Below are 19,400 nucleotides of genomic sequence, written 5' to 3'. Positions count from 1 at the left end.
CAGCATCCGCGGATGAAGGTCATCCAGGCCTGCCGACTTGGACATATCTAATCCCTCCAGGTAGTCCTTAACTAGGTCTGAACTAACAGTCGGGGGACTCGCATCCTTCCTGGGCCTCTCTGCGCTATCACCCATGAGCACCCCATTGTCAGCGGACAGGAACACGCAGGCAAAGAACTTGTTGAAGAGTTCTGCCTTCTCTCGTGCATCCGTCACCAACTGCCCTGCCCTGCCTCGTAGGGGTCCAATGTTACCCCGAGACTTCTTCTTGCTACCTATATACTTGAAAAAGGACTTTTTGTTATCCTTAATCCCAGAAGCTAATCTAAGCTCCAGTGCTGCTTTAGCCTTCCTTACCAAATCCCTACATCCTACAGGATCACCATGTCTAAGTTTTACAGTTAGGGTGACCATATGGAACATTGTGAAATTTGGGACAACATGAAATCCGGGACACTTCCTGCGTCCCCCCTCCAAGTTAGCGGCACTGCTGCGTGCAGAAGCAGGGACGGGGTGGGGTGGTGCAACTGTTCAGGCAGGTAAAGGAGGCAATGGCCCATTAACAACCTATTGTTCTTTACTTCACAAGTGTTAACAATCATTTCCCCTTTTTAATGGTCATTCCACTAATCAAGCTAATCTATTCTAGAACAATTTTGCTGTCTGCTATGGCTTCCTATTTCACAGCTTGTGCTGCTCTGCCTCTCCACCAAGAACACTCATTTTATTTATCACCAGCCAATTGGGACCAGCCTCTGAAATCTGGGACTGTCCTGGCCAAACCAGGACATATGGTCACCCTACTTATAGTAAATCTCAGATGGAAAAAGGTTGGGCAATGCTACTCTATCCCATTGTACGTTTATCCGGCCTTCTTCATCCCACGACACACCAGCCAACTGCAGAACAAGGGGGTGGTGAGCAGCCAGATGCAGAGCTGGGGAGGAGGTATCGACATGGAGCCGGCCAAGGTACAGGGGTGGCGCAGTGGCGGCACTAGCTATAGCCATACCCCCAGAAGCCACGCCCACCACCCAAGATTCCACAGCACCCCGGCCATGTCTGATGGCACACCAGTTAGAGGGTGGACACTGGGTAGTAGTAGTGTACATGGTCTGAGTGAACTGAAGGAATATGTAGGACTGAGGCCTACTTTAGGGAGGAACACACCTGAAAAAACAAAAAGAAAAAAAACCCCCAAACTCCTACTTTACTTACTGCAGACTACAGCAATCCCACGTTATCATCATCATTGATCACGGACAGAACTTTACTGTTGTGCTTCCACAGAATGCCAGGCCTGATTTTTAAAGCTCTCCTTGCAAATGGTCTTTGGCATCTTAAAAAAATGCCTCTCTTTCTGGGAACAACCAGCTCCCTCTGTAACTACTCCACAATTACTGTGAAGTTGTCACCCTCAAAATATATATAAGAGGGCAGCTTTAAAGCTGTTAATTAATAATTAGAGCAACCAGAAACTTCACAAGTTTCAGAAGAGTAGAACTTTCTCACACTCATGTGAACAGAACAGTAAAAATGGAGAAGTAGAAGACAAGGAAAGCAGAGAAGGAGTAAAAGGAGCAAAGACTAGAACTGTGCATGGGTTTGGGGGCTCTTCAACATGGATACTGAGGCTAACTTTCAAAATATGGATAAATAACTTGGTAGGTTAGATGACAGTGAGTGAACACTGAAACTGCTCCTGAAAAACAGTCTGAACTATACAAATTAATATCAACTCCTACCTCTGACTACGTATACTCCAACAAAACCTTTTGTGATCAATGCATCAGCAAACATCTCTTTTCAAGGAAAGACTAGTAAGAACACTCAGTCAAGTGATCCAACTAGCTCACTCTCAATGCTTTAAAAAGGCCAGTTAAACAAAAGCAGACTTTCAACTTGCAATGAATTTCAACTGGAAAGACAAAGGTCCATTTTCAGCACAGGTCATTTAAAATGCAAGCACGCAATTCCAACCAGCAACAAGTAGGCAAATTCCCTAACCCAATGCTTTTTAGTACCTCTCAGGGGGAGAAAAGAAAATCGGAATTGTGTTTACAGAGACCTCCTTGCTTAGCAATGGCCAAAGGGAACACTATCAGTCCTTCTTAACCAGAGATGAAACTGAAACGTGATGTTTAGTGAACTGGTAGAAGGCATGAAGAAATTCCAAAAAGATGAAAAATACAAAATACTTGCATTTACTGTTACTTTGGAAGTGTAAATTAATTGCCCAATTAACTTGGTAGTTGCATACTAGATGTAACATGTAGAGGGTCTGAAGTTTTTCAGGTTATTGAGCCACAGAAACTGTCCAATCAAATGGATGTTTATCTAATCAAACTGTGAAACAGATGTTCAATAATACAAAGTTCCCTGCAAAAGAAAAATATAAATGGGCAAAACTTCTGAAGCACAATTATCTAAAGACATATTAGATTTTAAAAATGTTTTATCTCCAATTAGTATAACTATAAAACATTACCACAACTTCCAATGAAACTATCCAAGAAAAGAGCTGCTTCCACAAAATGAGATGTACTCTATCCTGAGTGATTGTATCAAAAAACAAGCAGTCTGACTGGCTAATAGTTCCTGAATGGCTTATAATATATTATAACTGTATTTTGCAAATCACATTTAAAAAATCTTAAGTTTTAACAAGAAACCGTGACATGACCTAATTAGGTATAATGACTATCCAGCAGCATTCTTAAAACGACACTCAGGTAATTTAAAGAAAAATGTTTATAAATAATTTATGTTCTCCATTCTGTACTTTCAAAGCCTTTTTATATGCTTTATATGGAATTTACTTTTACAGCAATGTAATCCAAGCGATTAATTACCTACAGAATAATTTATCAGCCAAGTCACAGCTAATAATTTTAATCAGAAGCAGGAAATCTCCAATTTAATCAGAAACATGGAACCTGGGTATAAATATTCAATTTTAACCTGTAATAGTCTTTTAGTCAATTCTGATCAAATGCTAACTATTAACAAATACTGATTTACGGACAAATATAACCTCTAAACTATATTTGATACTAATTTTGTCAAACAGGAAGCCAACACTATATGCACAAAGTTATTTTCAGAAAAATTATATACCTTATTATTTATTTAGACTGTGATAATTTAGTTTTTTATGACAGCAAATGATGGATGTATTTTTTTTTTTTTACTAGAGCAAAGTACAGACAGTCATAAAGCCCACGGCTGAATTGATTCAATCTTTCCACATTTTTGTAAACTGCTTAGACTGAACCGAAAAGAAAGCAAACTGACGGTCACTTTTCAAAAGTGAAAGGCAGCCAGACCCCTGCAGTGGCCCATACCAGGCACCAGAGAGCGCTAGAACACATCTGTCAGCCTGCCTCTAGCCTAGATGATAATTTTCCCTTTTTATTAGAAATGTACAAACTATTTTAACATGCATTTGTACTAGTCAAGTAAAATTACTTTAAAATATTCTAGATGCATAAATGGATGTGGAATAAGCTCACTAAAACTTGTATTCCACTTAAATTTAAGTGATTTATTAAAATCAAGAAGTATCATCTGTAGATAACAGACTAAACTGACTGTGTCTGGTCACAAATCATTCAAGATTTCAGAACCACATATTTTACTCTTTTCACATATTTTGTTGATAGAATGGAAGACATACAACAAGTTTCCCATTTTTTTTTCAAATTCCTGCTATGTTTAGCAACTTTGAATGAACTGAATAAACTGAAATGGAAAAAAACCCCCAACATTCTCTCTGCTTTTGGAAGAGGCTCTTAAAAGCCACTTTGTCAGTTCAACACACCTTAGTAATCTCTGACCTCTAGCAATCATTGACTTTTAAGAGTTGACTGTCATTAAAAATTCACCCTTTAAATTAACCATGGTGAACAACATCACTAAATTAGTGTTTCAATAAGTCCAGCTCTGTGGTTCTGTGAGCATGATAATGCAAGATATTTCATTACAAAGGGATAAATTAATGTTGCCAATGAATTTAAGGGGTTGCTGACAATAATCTCTTTATGCTGTAGGCAGGACTTTGAATGTTTTATTATAGGACAAACTCAAAATACAGTAGAAAAACCTCATAAAATAGAATATGCAGATCAAAATGTGCAATAAGACATAAGAGGAAGTTTGATGGAGACAGTAACAAAAGTTTAGTCCATAAACTTGAGAAAACTGGTCAAATAAATTCTATTAAATGGTATTAGGAGGCTGAGATAGTCCAAGCTGTATGGGGATTTTAGATCAAGAAGCACAATAACTCCTAGTTTTTGTGGCCCAAAATTCTGAGCTATCCACAACATGAAAATTTGTCTGCAATAATAATCCAATGGTACAAGTAACCTATATTATTTGTGTAAGTGTAACACAACAGGATGGGGGGGGGGACCTGTAAAAAATCCCAAGCTAAAAAAAAAAAAACACAACAAAGAAACAAAAAAAAACACTTTCAGACGAGTTGAACTAACCTTGTTGGGTAAAAAAATACTAATACTAATAAGGTACAAATGGCTTTTTATCCGGGGGGGGAATAAATTAAGGCCAAATCACAAGCTGACACCAAAGGGTTCCATGAAGAGAAGACATATTGAACAATACATAATGTATAAAGTGCTTCTGGTCCACTTCCGGGTCTGCCGCCAAGCCCGCTGGGGAACCCCTCCCCACTTTACTGTGGGACGCTCCATCTGCCCCAGCATCTCAGCATTCACAAGCCGCCTGGTACCTTGAGGTATGTAAAAAAAAAATTTAAGGTTGTGCCTACATCCGAATCACTGAATCTCTCCAAATCAATTTGGAGGGTTCTGATTCAATTCGGAGAGATTTAAAGGATCTCCAGTTGGTTGGGAGAGGAACTGTAGTGTACCATTCCCTCACTGGACAAGGCCAGGGTGATGTCATGCAAAGGGAGGGGATATAAAGATAAGCAAGACTGGTCTGGGGGAAGGGAAAAGGGGAGGGGAGATGCTGCTTGGGGCTGCTGAAGAGCAAAGTCTTCTCCAAGGTAGAAGGAGTCTGCAGATAGTGAAAAGGGAAGCTCAGTTTTGCTTCAGCAGGCCATATAATCTAGCCCTAAAGTTTTGAGGTACATGAATGCTAGCTGGAGCTGCAGTCACTCCCAAAACATATATACAGCCTATCCGTGGGAGCAAAGATTGGCACACTACCATTTCTTCAAGAGAAACAAAGGGCCCCTTGCATCACAGAAGGACCCATGCTCTTTAGCAGCTTCCCTTGGTGTAGCACATCCTATAGACTGTCTTGTAGTTAGTAGGGTTTTACATTGCATTTGCTATTTTCCTTTGTTTTCTACAATAAATCTGTCTTGTGTTTACATTGCTTGGGAGAAAGGGGCTTTTGTTTATGCAGGACACCTTAGTCATTCATTTAGTGTTTACCAGGTGGTCTGGGTGGGGGCTTGAGCCAAGAGAAAAATATATTCAGTATCCCAAATTGAACCTGGCCATTGTTCCTGCTGACCACTATCCAGCAAAAGAGTTAAACAAGGAAAAAAAAAAATACATTCTGATAATGTGATCACTAAGTAAACTGTCTTTAAAGAGTTAGCCTCTATTTTTCTAATTATATTATCATATTTTATATACATGGTTTTTCAGCAAAAATATGCAGTTTTATTCCCTAAAGAGGAAATAGATATGGCATGTATTTCAGGCTGCGACTGAGAAATGCATGCTTTTTATTTTCTTTCCAGCCTTCTGCATGCTTGAACCAAACCCAAAACCGATTTTCACTGCTAACAAGCATATAAATGAGCTTCCTGGGAAGTATGTGCCTCAAAGTACCATATGTTTGTATTTTAATTTACAATTCTAATATATATTTTTTCAGAAATAGATAATGATATAATCCTAGTTATTCAAACAAACTGAAGTGTCTTTTTAGGTTATAAAACAGGGAAAAGCACTTAAAGTAAATCACATGTTTGTGTTTACAAGGACCATTTAGGTTTAACATACATGTCTCTGTAACTTCTCGCTGAGAAATTCAGCTGTATGTCTTTGTTAATCTCTACTGACTCTCTCCAAAGCCTTCCAAGGTACCTGGAGCACAAAAGCGAAACGGCTGCATTTCACAGATGACACCATCTTAAAAGATTTGCAAACACAATTCATGCACATTCATGTGCACCACACAGAATTATTAGATAGCTCAGCATAATTAAATGTTAGAACTTTCTGGAAGGACACCTCCTCACCAAAAACAGGCAGGTGCCCTGAATCAAACTAAATCTTCAGCAGCAATGACCTATTAGTGCACGTTCTTACTACAGGCCCATGAAAGAAAAGGTGCTTTGCCTATTACTGCAGTCTTCTTACCAATACATGCTTGCCAGAATGGAGCCAATTCACTAACTTTGGATCCATGCAAGCATTCAAATCAACCGGTGGAAGTTAAACAGCTCAATTTAAGAGTGCAGACAGAAATGCAGCTCCCAGCTGTAACTTGGAACAATTTTTGCAAAGCATTCTGAGTTACATTACCCCAGACCAAACAGAAGTTCACTGTTGGTTCCAGGGAGGACGGGAAACTAGCTGGGGCTGGGAGGCTGCAGCCAGTGCTTGATGCTTTCAGAATGGGAGGGGGGAAAGGCAGCAGGGGGAGCTCATTCTTGCGGCTCCCCGACTGTTGCTGAAGGGTGGGGTAGTTAAATTGGAGCCTCCCTGCCTTGGGGGGAGGGAGGAGGGACTGAAAACCCCCCAAACTAAACTCACTCTGCTCCCTTTCCCCCGTTTCATTCTAAAAACAGAGACAAGCTAGGAGCTCCACAGACACAACTTACAAAAGACACTACATTTTGAAAGGTCTTTATCTGATACCTCATGCAATGAGGGGTCAGATTTTCACCCCATCAGCCATTTTTGAAGCTGTCTGCAGCCATGCACTTGTGTTTGGTCACAGCTATAACTGCTTTCAGTGGCCAGATCATCAAAACTGTCACTTCTGTCTGCATCCTAGCAAGTGTCTGGAAGCTCCACCAATGGACCTCTGTACTGGAAGGTACAGGTCAGGGCCTACAACATTCCCCCTCTGTCTCCCTCCCAGCTGTCAGACGTTCACACAACAGGAACAGAGCAGAAATGCTGTTTGCTCCCCACTCCCCAAAACTGTAATTTTCCTCTACAGCAGCACAATGGATCCTTACCCAAACCCTGTTCCAGCCCAGATTGGGGTCAGGTGCCACCAGGCCAGGGTTGGGTGCTGTCCAGACACTGGCAGGTTGCCAGCCTGCTAGCACCTTGGCAGCAGAGTGGATACTGGTGTGTTTGGGGGTCTAGGCTAAGCCAACCCAATTCCATGGGGAAGGTGGGTCTGGGGTCTCCAGTCCTGGCAGCAGGGAGCTTCTCCCCCACTTGGCACTTCAAAGTCTGCACCCACAGCATCACAAATGGGGTTGCAAGCGCAGGGCTCTGGATGTGCCCTGCAGAGATGACATCCAGGAGTAGTTCAAAACTGGTACCTGCAGCCTCACACAAGACTGTGGGCTTAGAGCTGAGCCCATGCAGGGCTGTGCCACTGGTTTCCAATGGTGAAGTGTGGAGCATATATAGAGCCCTGCACGTGCTTCCCCACACATGAGGCTGCTGGCACAGGGCTCTGCAGTTTCGCACAGGAGGGCATCTCCCCCATGACACAAAGCTGGCACCTTCAGCTCCAGGGCTCAATTTCTGCAGGAGTGGAGAAGGGGACACTCCCCCCACACAGGACAAAAGCCAGCACTTGCAATCAACCCAGGAGCAGGAGGAACAGGAAAAAAAACTCCAACTTACTCCCCAAGCCAGGCAGTCCTTGGTCTGGGGAAAGAGGCAGGAAAGCATTACTCCTGCCCCCCTCCCTCTATTCCCAAACCAGTCCTGGAACACCAGGGCAAAGCCCTATTTGCTCCTCACAACAGGGACTCTGGTCTGGGAAGTGGGCAGCAGCAGCTTTCCCACCCCAGTTCCTAGCCCCCACTCTTTAAATGCTGCTCCTGTTGCCCAACTGGGTGGAAGGAGTAGCATTTGATGCCCGAGGCTGATGGTGATGTGTGGGGAGTGGGGGGTGGGGAGAAAGAGGGCAGGGGGATTTGTCAGTTGTACAGCCAAGGGGCTGGGTTTTCTCAGCCCTTGGACTTACATGGGGAGGGGTCTGCTCTGTGAGTTAAGTCCAGCCAAGTCACAGCGTCTCTCTGGAGGAGAGGGAAGGAAGGGGTATACGTGTAGCGATGCAGCCTGGGATGCTAAAAGACAGCAGTGAAGCTTTTATCACTTGTATAAGTCTGCAAATATTTGTTATACCCAGCAAACCTCTACTGCACTAGATTTAAACCTCATGGTACAAGGTTTAACTTTCCACCAGGCATGTCATTTTTACACCTTCCTAAGGACTGGGAATGCTAGTACACAAAGCATTTGTACCAAACTAAAAATGATTCTATCGATAGAAATGTAATGTTTACACACACACACACACACACACACACACACACTCAGCACTACAATGAAATAGCTTCCTCAGATAGTTAATTCTGTTTTGCTTCTATAATTTCATTTTCAACTCTCAAGACCATTCATTAGGGCTCAATAAAACAGTATGTTAAAAGTGCCTTTGGGATTCAAGTGGCTAAATCAATGAACAGTAGTATAAGAAAATAAACAGTTAAAGTCCTATAGAAATTTCAGTTGTCTCTTAGCTGGAGTCCTCAACATGCAATTCACACCCAAGAGGAACTGAGATGTCAAAATAGTAAACTATTTTTATTTAGGGATAAATAGAGATCCCTGTGGGAAAAAGACCACAATTGGCTCTAAAGCTTCACAGAGCATTTAGGCGATTCTCACTAGCTCTCCTGTTGGTCTGATTCAATATGGTTCCTCACAAGATAACACCATGGTTATCAGGAAATGCAGAAAATTGTTTCTTGTAGAGTTAAGACTGACAGCCTAGAAACAGTGATGCGACTATAATACCAAAAGCATTAATCAAGATCGCCCTTAGCCAAGGGAGGATGTTGGTCATGCTCAAACAAGTCTCAGCTGTATTTTGCTTTTCATGAGGTTACCTCTGACTGCCAGTGTGTTTCCTACTAATACTTAAATTTCCCTTTATTTACTAGGGTGAGAGGTGGGGGTGTCAAACAGCTAATGCCCTTATAATAAGTAAACCGTAACAATGTGTTACATTCTGAGTACATCTGGTTTTGCTTTAGTTACCTTTGAGGATTTATAATTCATCAGTCTGAACAATACCAGATCTCCTGATGACTCCAAACAAGTCAGAAAATGGAGTCAGGATCTAATCTTCCTCTAATCCAGGGGCAAAGAGCACCTTCCCCAAGAATTCTGTCATATACAGCACAGCCTCTTTAATATCCTGGGTGTTTGTACATGTTCCCCTTGCTTTATGTGGGTTCTGTAAGTGCACATTCGCTCTTATGTGATGACACTTTTTATACCAAAAATATGTTATATGCGAGGAAAATTCACTCATATGCAATCAGCGGGGTGGTGCTTTGTGCAGTGCACTGTGGGAGTGACATGCACCAAAATATAGTCTCCTGTGTGGATCTTGGCTCCTCACTCATTGTCTACGACATGCGTTTCTGTGGTTGCCATCTCCATTATGATAGTGCTCTGTGCTTGTGTGTACTGTCTGCTCTTGGTGAGTACCAAAATTGTCTTGTAAAAAAGTAGCAGAAATGTGTTTGGGGGTCAGTGCAATCCAGGTCTTGGAACATATCCCTATTTGTTGCATTGTGAAGTGGGTTCCCTTTACGCAAATTTGAGTTATGCGCCGTTTTCTAGGAACGCTTGTATATCATAAAGCAAGGGAAACCTGTATTCCGTGAAGAACCAGAAGTCTTTTACATAAAGAAAAGGATGGCCTCCAATCACGCAAACTTGTTTCATAATCACTTCCGATGTTTGCGATCAGACTCTGAATTGCTCATTTGATACAGTGAAAAACAAATGTGAACTGAATACACTGTAAATCAGAGGCTCCTGAGAACTAGCACTACAATTGTTGGTGTTACTCAGAAGAGATAACAGGTCAAATTTAGTTATTTTCTTCAAGTACTTGATAACATTAAAGATTATTGTAATATTACTTTTTCATGCAATGTTGCCATAATTTCCAAAAGGATGTTATTTCATCACCAGGGAAAAGAAGAATTATTCTAAGTTCACCTGTAAATCAATGAAGTGCCCAATTGAAAATAGCTTTGTCACTGTAGAATGAACAGGCAGATAGATACCCTTCTTCCAAATTTGACAATGCCAAGTATTAAAAAAATTATATGTACTGAATTCGAGTTAAAAAGTTTCGTCAGTTTTCACTAATGTCTCCCAAATGCCTATTCTTGAATAGATTGCTATCAGTCTTCTTTTCTTGCACTCACTTTATGAACACTATTGGTTTTTAGTCATATATAGCACTTAATGATTTAACTTGTGAAAGGACAGTATCTAACAAAGTCAAAAGTATAGCTGTTAAGTGCAGCTGAACGTGAGTGAGTTATTGGAATCAACCTCCTCCATTTATGAAGCAAATGCATGATTTTACAAGGCTCATATTTCTGAGAAAAATATTTACCTATCCCTCATTTAGTAAACCAAGTCCATAGAGACCTAAACACACCCGAGACATCAGGTCATAATTTCTAAACTCGGATATACTTAAATGTCATAATCCATAATTAAATTAATAAATAAGTAATGTACATTTCAAGGCATTGAGAACCTAGGGAACCCAGAGAAAGCAAAGGCCTGAAGTTATGTAATGGGAACTCAGGCTGACTAGAGTCCCTATAAAAGGAGAGCTACTTATATGATATAGGTAGCACTCAGTTTTACAGGAAAACAAGAAATTAAAGTGATGGCAGTTGCTATGGATACTACCACACAAAAATAGGAGTGGGAAGAGCTAAAATATCATGAACGATGGTGCCAAAAACACTGTGTGGGATTAGATTTCCAGCCACAATTTAATACTAGAATAAAAGACAATTAATTGAATCAGGTTCATCCAATTCTCACGCTAAAAGAAGAAAATTCTTACTGAAGCCATTGTTTCCAGACTTAAATTCATCAAGAAACTAACTCCAAGTATTATTTTTAAGTTAGAGAAGATAAACCCGACATGTAATAGTTTTGGTGGGCTACATCAAATAAAACAATCTTAAGTATACAAGCATTAACTTTTTATATTTGGTCAAATACAGCTTCTGTTACTGTTAACCAAAAACAACATACTGGACTCTTTACAAAATTAAAAGGTGACTTTCAAACTGCTCATTCTGTCTGTTGGGTGGAGATGCAGAATGTTTTCAAGGTTTCTCAAGCTTCCGTAGCACACTGAGACCCTACAAGGTGGATACGGCAGATATGAATCTTACTAGTAAACTCCTGCTTAGAAAAATGTGAATTAATACAAACTACGTGGGGGGGGTTGTGTTCGTTTTTAAAGTAAATCTGACAATGAGCACACTATAAGATATTCTCCATGTTTAATTCATAACTACATGTTAAATAAGGTCTCTCACTTGTACTAATCTAAATATTTGCTCTTCAAGTATCTCACACAGCAATTACAGCACTAAAATTATTTCAAACATAGTGAGAAGTCAAGACAGTGACATTTTTATCTTTTTCTAACAAACAGCATGTGGGGAAAAAAGGTAATATGAAACGCTGAACATTTATCTCCCACATGCTCATAGAGCTACTATTAAGCATATTAAATTGTAATGTTATTGCTCTTTAACACACAAAAACACCCTCTGTATTCATATACAATCTTTCCAGGATGCGGAGTTGCTACTATTAAAGACAGAAGAAATGAAGAAATTTTGTTTGGCTCTTTAAAAACAAACTGTGTCACTCATGAAACCTGGGAGAATGCATTTTAACAAAGGAAAAGCTGACATCAGGAGAGCAGAGATATCAGAGAAGCATTCCACTTCTAAACTTTTTTTTTTTTTTTTACTGATAGTCTTATCCATGGTAAGCACACAGTGAAAATATTACAAGAAGGGATGGACCAGGCTAACCAGTCATTTTTTGATAACTACAAATCATCAGCAAGCATGTCTTTGGGATATATGATGACAATAGGTATTTTAGGTTTACAATAGAGATTTTTTTTTTACCAAACATTTGAAAGCCTTACACTTTGCCTATTACATCAATCTTACGACACATAACAAGCTTACGCATTTTTTGTTATATTTCTTCCCCATTACCTCACTCCCCATTAATAAGTTTTTGTACCCTCACAAAGGAATGTATTCCACATTTTGGCTAACTTTGGTGTAGATGTTCATAATGATACCTCCTCCTCTCTCTCACATGCTTTGTTGAACATTGAATGTCAGCATTGTTAACAGTTTTAAAATCCAATGTCTGTACTGGTTACACCTGCTTCACTTTTTAATATTTTCCTCCCCGACAACCCATAACAGTAACTAGATTTATGTTATAAATAAATAAATAAATACATAAATAAATAAAATGGTGAAGCAGTCAGAAATGAGAAATCTGTCCAGGCCCTTCTGGTTAGTCTTTATGCTCCCTCCAATGGTAGCTCTCTCAAATTTTTATAAACAATGACAATCTAACACTTTTCTATTCTGATAGGGGCAAGTTTAAGAGATACAGAAAAACCTAGTTGTTGTTATATAGTGTCTAGTTTTTATAAAAAACCTGTTGAAGTATGCAGCACTTACTTGTATATCAGCTAAAATAACTTGTGCTGAATTTAAATTACTGCAAACCATTTGGAAGAGTTTGTAACAGAAGAACAAACACTTCCTTAAACTGTAGGAGCATCAACAGCAATTGGGTCCAAAAATTTTGGATTCTCTTTGTATGACAGAGCTATTTCTTTAAACTATTCAACCTCTGAACATCAATTAAGTCTTTGTATAATACAATGAAACTGGTGTACACAATTATCAAAAACAAGACATTAATGCAGGAAAAGTTGCCAAGAAATCATCACTTTCACAACTAGGGAGAGGCTCGTCATTTATTCAAATCTATGCCACAGTAAAAACTCCTAGCACATCTATCTACTGCAGTACTTTCCCATTCTCCCTACTTTATCATCACTCATCAATAGTAGAATGTCTTTGTGACAGATGTGCCTTGCTTAGATCAACACAGACTGAGACACATTTCTCCTTTTCTTTTTTTAATCAAGTCAGTGACAAACATCCACAAAGGAAGTTTTTGCACTTTCATCGTATGCACCTCTTTCTGGCTTCTTCTTTCTCAGTTAAGTCCTTCCATAGTTTAAGTATAAATTACCCATCTGCTCTCAATGCCTTGAAGAAGGTTTCTCCCTGGATTCTATCATTAGTAAGTCTTCTGGGTATCTGCTAACTCCAGCATAACCAAATAACCAAAAAACGAATTATCAACCAAAACCATTTTTCTGTTGCTCTATTGCCACCACTCTGGGTTATGACTAGTTGCTGGCAGCATAATCCAACAGCTTGTGAATGGCATCCCAGTGCTGAATTGAGGTAAACTAGAAGGACAACTGGAAGAAGATAAAGCACAAGAAGAAAGAGAACTGTGGAGCTAAGCACTGTGGAGCTAAGCACCGTCTGATACTCCCTATCTGTAATCTCCTAGATCACTGCAAGAATACATAAGATTCAGACAAAGCCAAATATTCACTTTGTAGTACAGAGATTAAGGAAAATCAGTAGTGATATCAGTAGGTATTGCTTAAATTTGTTACTGTCTAGAGAAAACAAAGACTAGTGCATATGTCCCAAAAATCTGACAAAATCTCTGTGGAAAAAGTTATTTTTTTTTATTTTGAAGATTTAAATAACCGACTAACCAAATGAGTCAGGGTTTTTCTAGTGGGATTCTGCAGAGCTCAAAGTTTTTCTAGTGGGATTTTGGGCTCAAAGTTATTAAATATACCATGATATAATAGCCTCTGCACTGTAATCTCTCCCAAATAAAAAAACAAACCAAAGCCAGCTAAGATTTCTAACTATTTTTTTCTATCCAAAAAAGATGGAAAAAACCTGTTCATCTTGCTCTTCCTCTAAGTTAGAGACAAGGGTTGACTACCTTTTAGGAGCAGCAGGTCAAATTAGTGCAACTTGCTCTAAAGTTGGGCTGCCTCTTCCCTTGTCCCTGATGCGAACCCACAGAGCTGCCAAACTGCTGTCAACCTCTGACTCATGTGCGAACCAACATTTTATTGTATGAAGTTAAAAATCATACTAACTCCTTACATGATGTGTGGCCTTCCATAAGATGACAACTATAGAATGAAGTTGCCACTAGATGGCTCCTTTGTATGGCAAATTATGCATTACACAGTTCTTGACAAGACTCTTCTATAAAATGATTAAAAATGGAGTGATCAGAATATTCCCACCACTAACACCTACCAGCCCCACATCTATTTGTAAATACATAAGCAACTATTTTTAACATTCTAGGTAGACTATTCTACCTTCCTTCTTAGTTGGTTCATTTAAGATTTTTTGCACAAAAGGCTACATAAGCACACCATGCTTTTGGCACAACTGCTTTTACTCAGCAAATGTGCTTGTGTTTAAGGTTTGCCTCAGTGCATTCTGCTACTGATTTTTAAAGATATTAAACCAAGCTTTTTAAAAAAGTGTGGGGCACACAGTTCCCCCACAACTTCCCATTCTGAATCTTAGGATCTCTTCTGTTTTAGGAAAAGATACAACTTGTGGTAACAAAATGGAAATGGCTTGACCAAAACCTGAGAAAACTATCACACTCGTGAAACTGCATTCTTCTTTTTTATTTCCACCTTGCCTATAGCTATTGACAACATGTATTGACAAGTAGTTATCCATAAAAAAAATGAAGTTTTGGTCCACCCTAAACCACTCAAGAATTCAGTCTAAATTTAGTGAAAAGGTTTCACTAACATTTTTTTTCAGGGCTAATTTCACAAAACTGTGGAACACAATGATGGTATTTACACCTACATCTTTCCTGAGAGCCACTGATTCTTTCTTCAGAAAGACAAGTTGAAAATGACTCTAGTCCAGAGGTGCCAGAGTGTAGTACATGAAGGCATTTTGCTTGGCAAGTGAGCTTTGGGGAAGACGGTGGGGAAGGGGCTGCGCTGCCACAACAAGGATCAGGCCCCATGCAGCTCCTCCGCCATCTGCCCCAGCATGCCAACATTTTACAAATTGAGGTTGTGGGTGCTTTGGCACTCTGCCCAGAAACATTGCCAACCCCTGCTCTAATCCACTGGTTAGGAAGTTAGACACCTGGACACAGTCTCTGGTCCAGTGAATCTAAGTACTTCAGACAAAGTGAAACAGTACCAACAGCAGGGTTTGATTTCAATCACTGGTCTGGACACCTCGATTTAATCATTGCTTTCTACAAAAAGTGCATTCTTGTTGTTTGATATCCTTTATTCATTTAACTTCTTGAAACTTTTCACTTTTAGAGATGTAAGGGCTTGAAATTTGCAGAGAGACAAGAGTGCAGATGGGTAGGTAATGAGGTCTGTTATCTCTCAACTCCGTGTACTGCTGTTAACAAGGATGTTATCTCTGGAGGCACAAATCCACAGTTTGAGAACCGAAGTTAAGCGTTACAGAGATGCTTAATGGGATCTTCTAGACTGAGCTCTGAGTCCCATTGGGCAGAGTGGTTTTCTTTAATCTTTACTAATCTATAGAGGAGCCCCTGGGAACCCCATAAGATTGGGCCCCAAATATGGACCATGGCTTGTTGTGACCTATTTATAAAACTTTCTAAAAAAGTTACATGAATATATTGTTTCAAATAAAATACAATTAGAAGTTATAATCCCTATTCCATGATGATAGCTTTATGCTTTAACATATCTTAAATTAAAACAATCTTTACATAGTTTTATTTTTAAAAGCATCTTAACAAAAAAAAAAATCAAAAATGCAATTAAAGTAAAAAAATCTGATTTAAATAAAAAAATTCCAATTTTTAAAAATCATTAATTTATAACCACCCTGATCAACAGAATAGATTACGAGTACCCTAACTCCATAATATCCTATAGCCTGATGTTAGAGCACTCTCCTATACAGTGGGAGAAGTGGTTTAAACCCCACAGACATAGAAGCTGAACCTGGGTCTCCATATGCCCATAATTATGGGATAAAAGTCCCTTCCCAGTGGGAAAAAAAGAGCTGCTTGACAAAAATGGAAAGGTTTTCTTTTTCCCCCCTCATATTAAGTAAGAGGTTAATACTCTCTATTTACATATCTTACTTTCTTACATCCTAGAATATGCTCCAGAGATCTATTCATTTTGAAGGGCATGGAAAATGAGAACAGCACAGTACTGGAGCTGATGATACAAGTTAAAATTAGCACTATTAAAGTTTTAGGGGAAATGTAACTGGATTAATATGCCACGTTTTTCTAAAACTGTCTTGTGTCACATTTGTGCCAATGTCTTGTAGTATATTTATATTAATACCTCTGCAAACATAGCCTTGCCTTCCCCAGAGCAACTTGCACCAGAAACCATAAAGTTTATTGATTCACAAAATATACCAAACAGTTGGCATATATAAACTGAGCCCCGGTTTTAATGTGATTTGTACTGGTGGACTGTTGCACCAGCACAAACTCCCACAATACCAAAAGGGCTGCATCTATGTGGTTCAGAGCAGTGCCTTAGTATTAAAAAGCTAAGGCAGCTGGCTTCTTGCTAGGTACATGTATGATCTACAACATGCATTTAACCCATTAAGAATATGCAGCATACTTTTTAGTAAATAGACTGGCCATGCAAAAAAATCCTGAACAAACCTGTTTTTCAAGTTAGAGGTGACAGAATATGTTACCTCTTCTGCTCTGATGTTGTAAGAAATCTTACATTTTCAGTCACATACTCTTATTGCTGAGCACATATAACATGCAGCTACTACACTGTTGGAGACAGTGACGAAAGGAAAATGTTAGAACAGATGAATAACAGAAAACATACCTCCTTTGTTTCCATTCTCTTCATCCTGAAAGAGAAACATGCATTTAAAATGTAAATTTACAAATGGAAGAAAAATATACAGGTAAGATTAAAAAAAGGTGTCTAAAATCAGGCTTACAAGGATATGCTCCTAACTTTGGTTTACTCTTGTGGTGTTTAGTCTCTAATCGTAGCTACTGTAAAGCTGTGCCCAGTTTTATTGTTCCCTTAACTGTATAGTATAGTATAGTATAGTATAGTATAGTATAGTATATAAATGTAATTTTGATAAATCTTTATATTCCAAGGTTGTGTCAGTAAGGAAGTGATTAACTTGAGTAGCCTGAAACTGTTCACCCTTAGAAGAATTAATGGCTGATGATTAGCATTTGACTTAGTTGTTTACTGGTCCGTCCACCTGGACATGCTAAGAGGGATGGGAAGCCTAGATCTGGCTAGACAATGATAAATTTACATTTTAAAAGAAGAGCCAAAAGATTGTCATCTAGCTAATCAAAGTATCATACAGGAGAGGTGGACTGGGATTAGAAAATCTACAGATCTAAAAAAGGATCCACGTTTGTAGTCTGATAAATATAACCCTTAGGGTTATATTTATATACTTGCATAGTGTGAGTGCTCCTAGAAATGAAGGGGTGACATATATTAACAGCTAAACTGGACAAGGTACTTCAAGCCTGCCTTAAAAGAATGGCTTTGTTTCCAGTATTCTCAGGTACATGGGAGAGGCTGAGGTCCTCCAGCCAAGGTAGCTGGGAAAAGCAAGCTGACAGAGATTCTAAGAGGGTCAGAGGTAGGACCTACATTTAGACCTGCAAAGCTGGCTAAGGACTGCATCATTGAATTTAGGGTGCAGGATAAGAACAGATTCATTTTCTGGTATTTTCTTTTGTTTGTTTACTCTTTTTATTTCTGGCTCTATCCAACATATTGTTAGTGGTTCTTTATGCTTGTTCTGTTTTTACAATAAATCATTTTTTTTCTTTGTCTCTTACTGACTGTCAGTGGAAGGGTTGACTTCTGGGCAACTGATGTTCCAGGCTGATTCTCTCTAAAGAGAAGAGGACCTATAATTTCTTCTATACCCCCAAGTGAGCTCAGGCCTGTAGAGATTCCCACAGTGTAAATAAAGGGCTGGGGAACTGAGGTTTGCTGGGATAGGGAGCTATTCCAGAACCACCTCAGTCTGTTCCTTGGTGTGGCAGCACAGTGGAGAAAAATACAGGACTCTGAGGATCCCTCACAGATTTGGGACAATAGGGTTTGTGACAAGAGGGAAGAAGACAAACAGCCCAGAATAGTAGAACAGGTTAGGGATTGCTTAGAGAAGTTTTTAAGAGGCAGGGTCAGATGGGATGCACCCTAGGGTCCTGAAGATAATTTCACTGAGATAATTTCACAGCCACAAGCTACCCACTTGAGGATTGTGGAGGTTGGGTTAGATCCCCAATGACTGGAATATAGTGCCCATTTTTAAGAAATGGAAGAAGAAGAATCTGGAGAAAGAAGAGACCAGTCAGCTTGACCTTAACACTTGGAAAGATCATGGAGTAGGTCCTCAAGGAATCAGTTGTGAAGCACCTAGAGGAGAACACGGTGATCAAGAAAACCCAGCAGGGATTCACAAAGAGCAGGTCTTGCCTAACCAACCTGACTTCCTTCTAAGATAAGGTGATGCACTTTATGGATTGTGGGGGGAGGGAGCAGTGGATATGATATACCTGGACTTTAGCATGGCTTTTGACATTCTCTTCCATGACATTTGTTATTAATAAGCTAAGGAAATGCAGCCCGGAGGAAAGTACTATGTGGATACATAACTGGTTGGATCATTGTGAGCAATGAGTAGTCATAAATGGTTCAATGTCTAGTTGGGAGGAAGCAACAAGTGGGGTTCCCCAGGGGTTTGTCCTGGGTCGAGTATCATTTTAATATCGTAATTAATGATTTGGGTGATGGCACCGAGTACACACTTAGCAACTCTGAAAACAACATGAAGTAGCAGATACTCTGGAATGTAGAGCTAGGATCCAGAATGACCTGGATAAACTGGAGAAATAGTTTGCAATCAAACAGATTGATTTAACAAGAACAAGTGCACTTTGGATAGAATAACTGAAAGCGCAAAAACAAATGGAGGACTGGCTGTCTAGGTCAGCGGCTCTCAACCTTTTGCACCTTACATCCCACCAATCATTTTGTTACAAAAACCCTGGTGCCACCATGATAAAAACAAAACCCCACAAAATTGCACTGTTCAAGATATCTGTTGATCCATCTATTTGAAGTTCAAACAACTGATTTTTTTGCCCAATTGGGCACTGAGCTGAAGTCCCACCTACATGACCTTCAAGTCCCACCAGTGTGACATGTCCCAC

At 39.6% G+C, this 19,400-nt stretch overlaps 1 protein-coding gene across 1 annotated transcript in view; it reads right to left on the bottom strand.

Annotated features, from left to right (window-relative positions):
- ARHGAP21 (Rho GTPase activating protein 21) overlaps window positions 1-19,400 on the bottom strand; it is a 103,577-nt gene that overhangs the window by 69,282 nt on the left and 14,895 nt on the right. Inside the window, exon 3 of the mRNA XM_019507957.1 lies at window positions 17,023-17,047. Coding sequence (XP_019363502.1) covers window positions 17,023-17,047 — 25 coding nt within the window. The remainder of the gene's footprint in view (window positions 1-17,022; window positions 17,048-19,400) is intronic.

This window comes from Gavialis gangeticus, unplaced genomic scaffold (genome assembly GCF_001723915.1).
Source record: "Gavialis gangeticus isolate Ggan-Ray unplaced genomic scaffold, GavGan_comp1, whole genome shotgun sequence".
NCBI lineage: Eukaryota > Metazoa > Chordata > Crocodylia > Gavialidae > Gavialis > Gavialis gangeticus.
The sequence above is the reverse complement of the archived record's forward strand: the minus strand, read 5'-3'. Positions and strand labels throughout refer to the sequence as shown.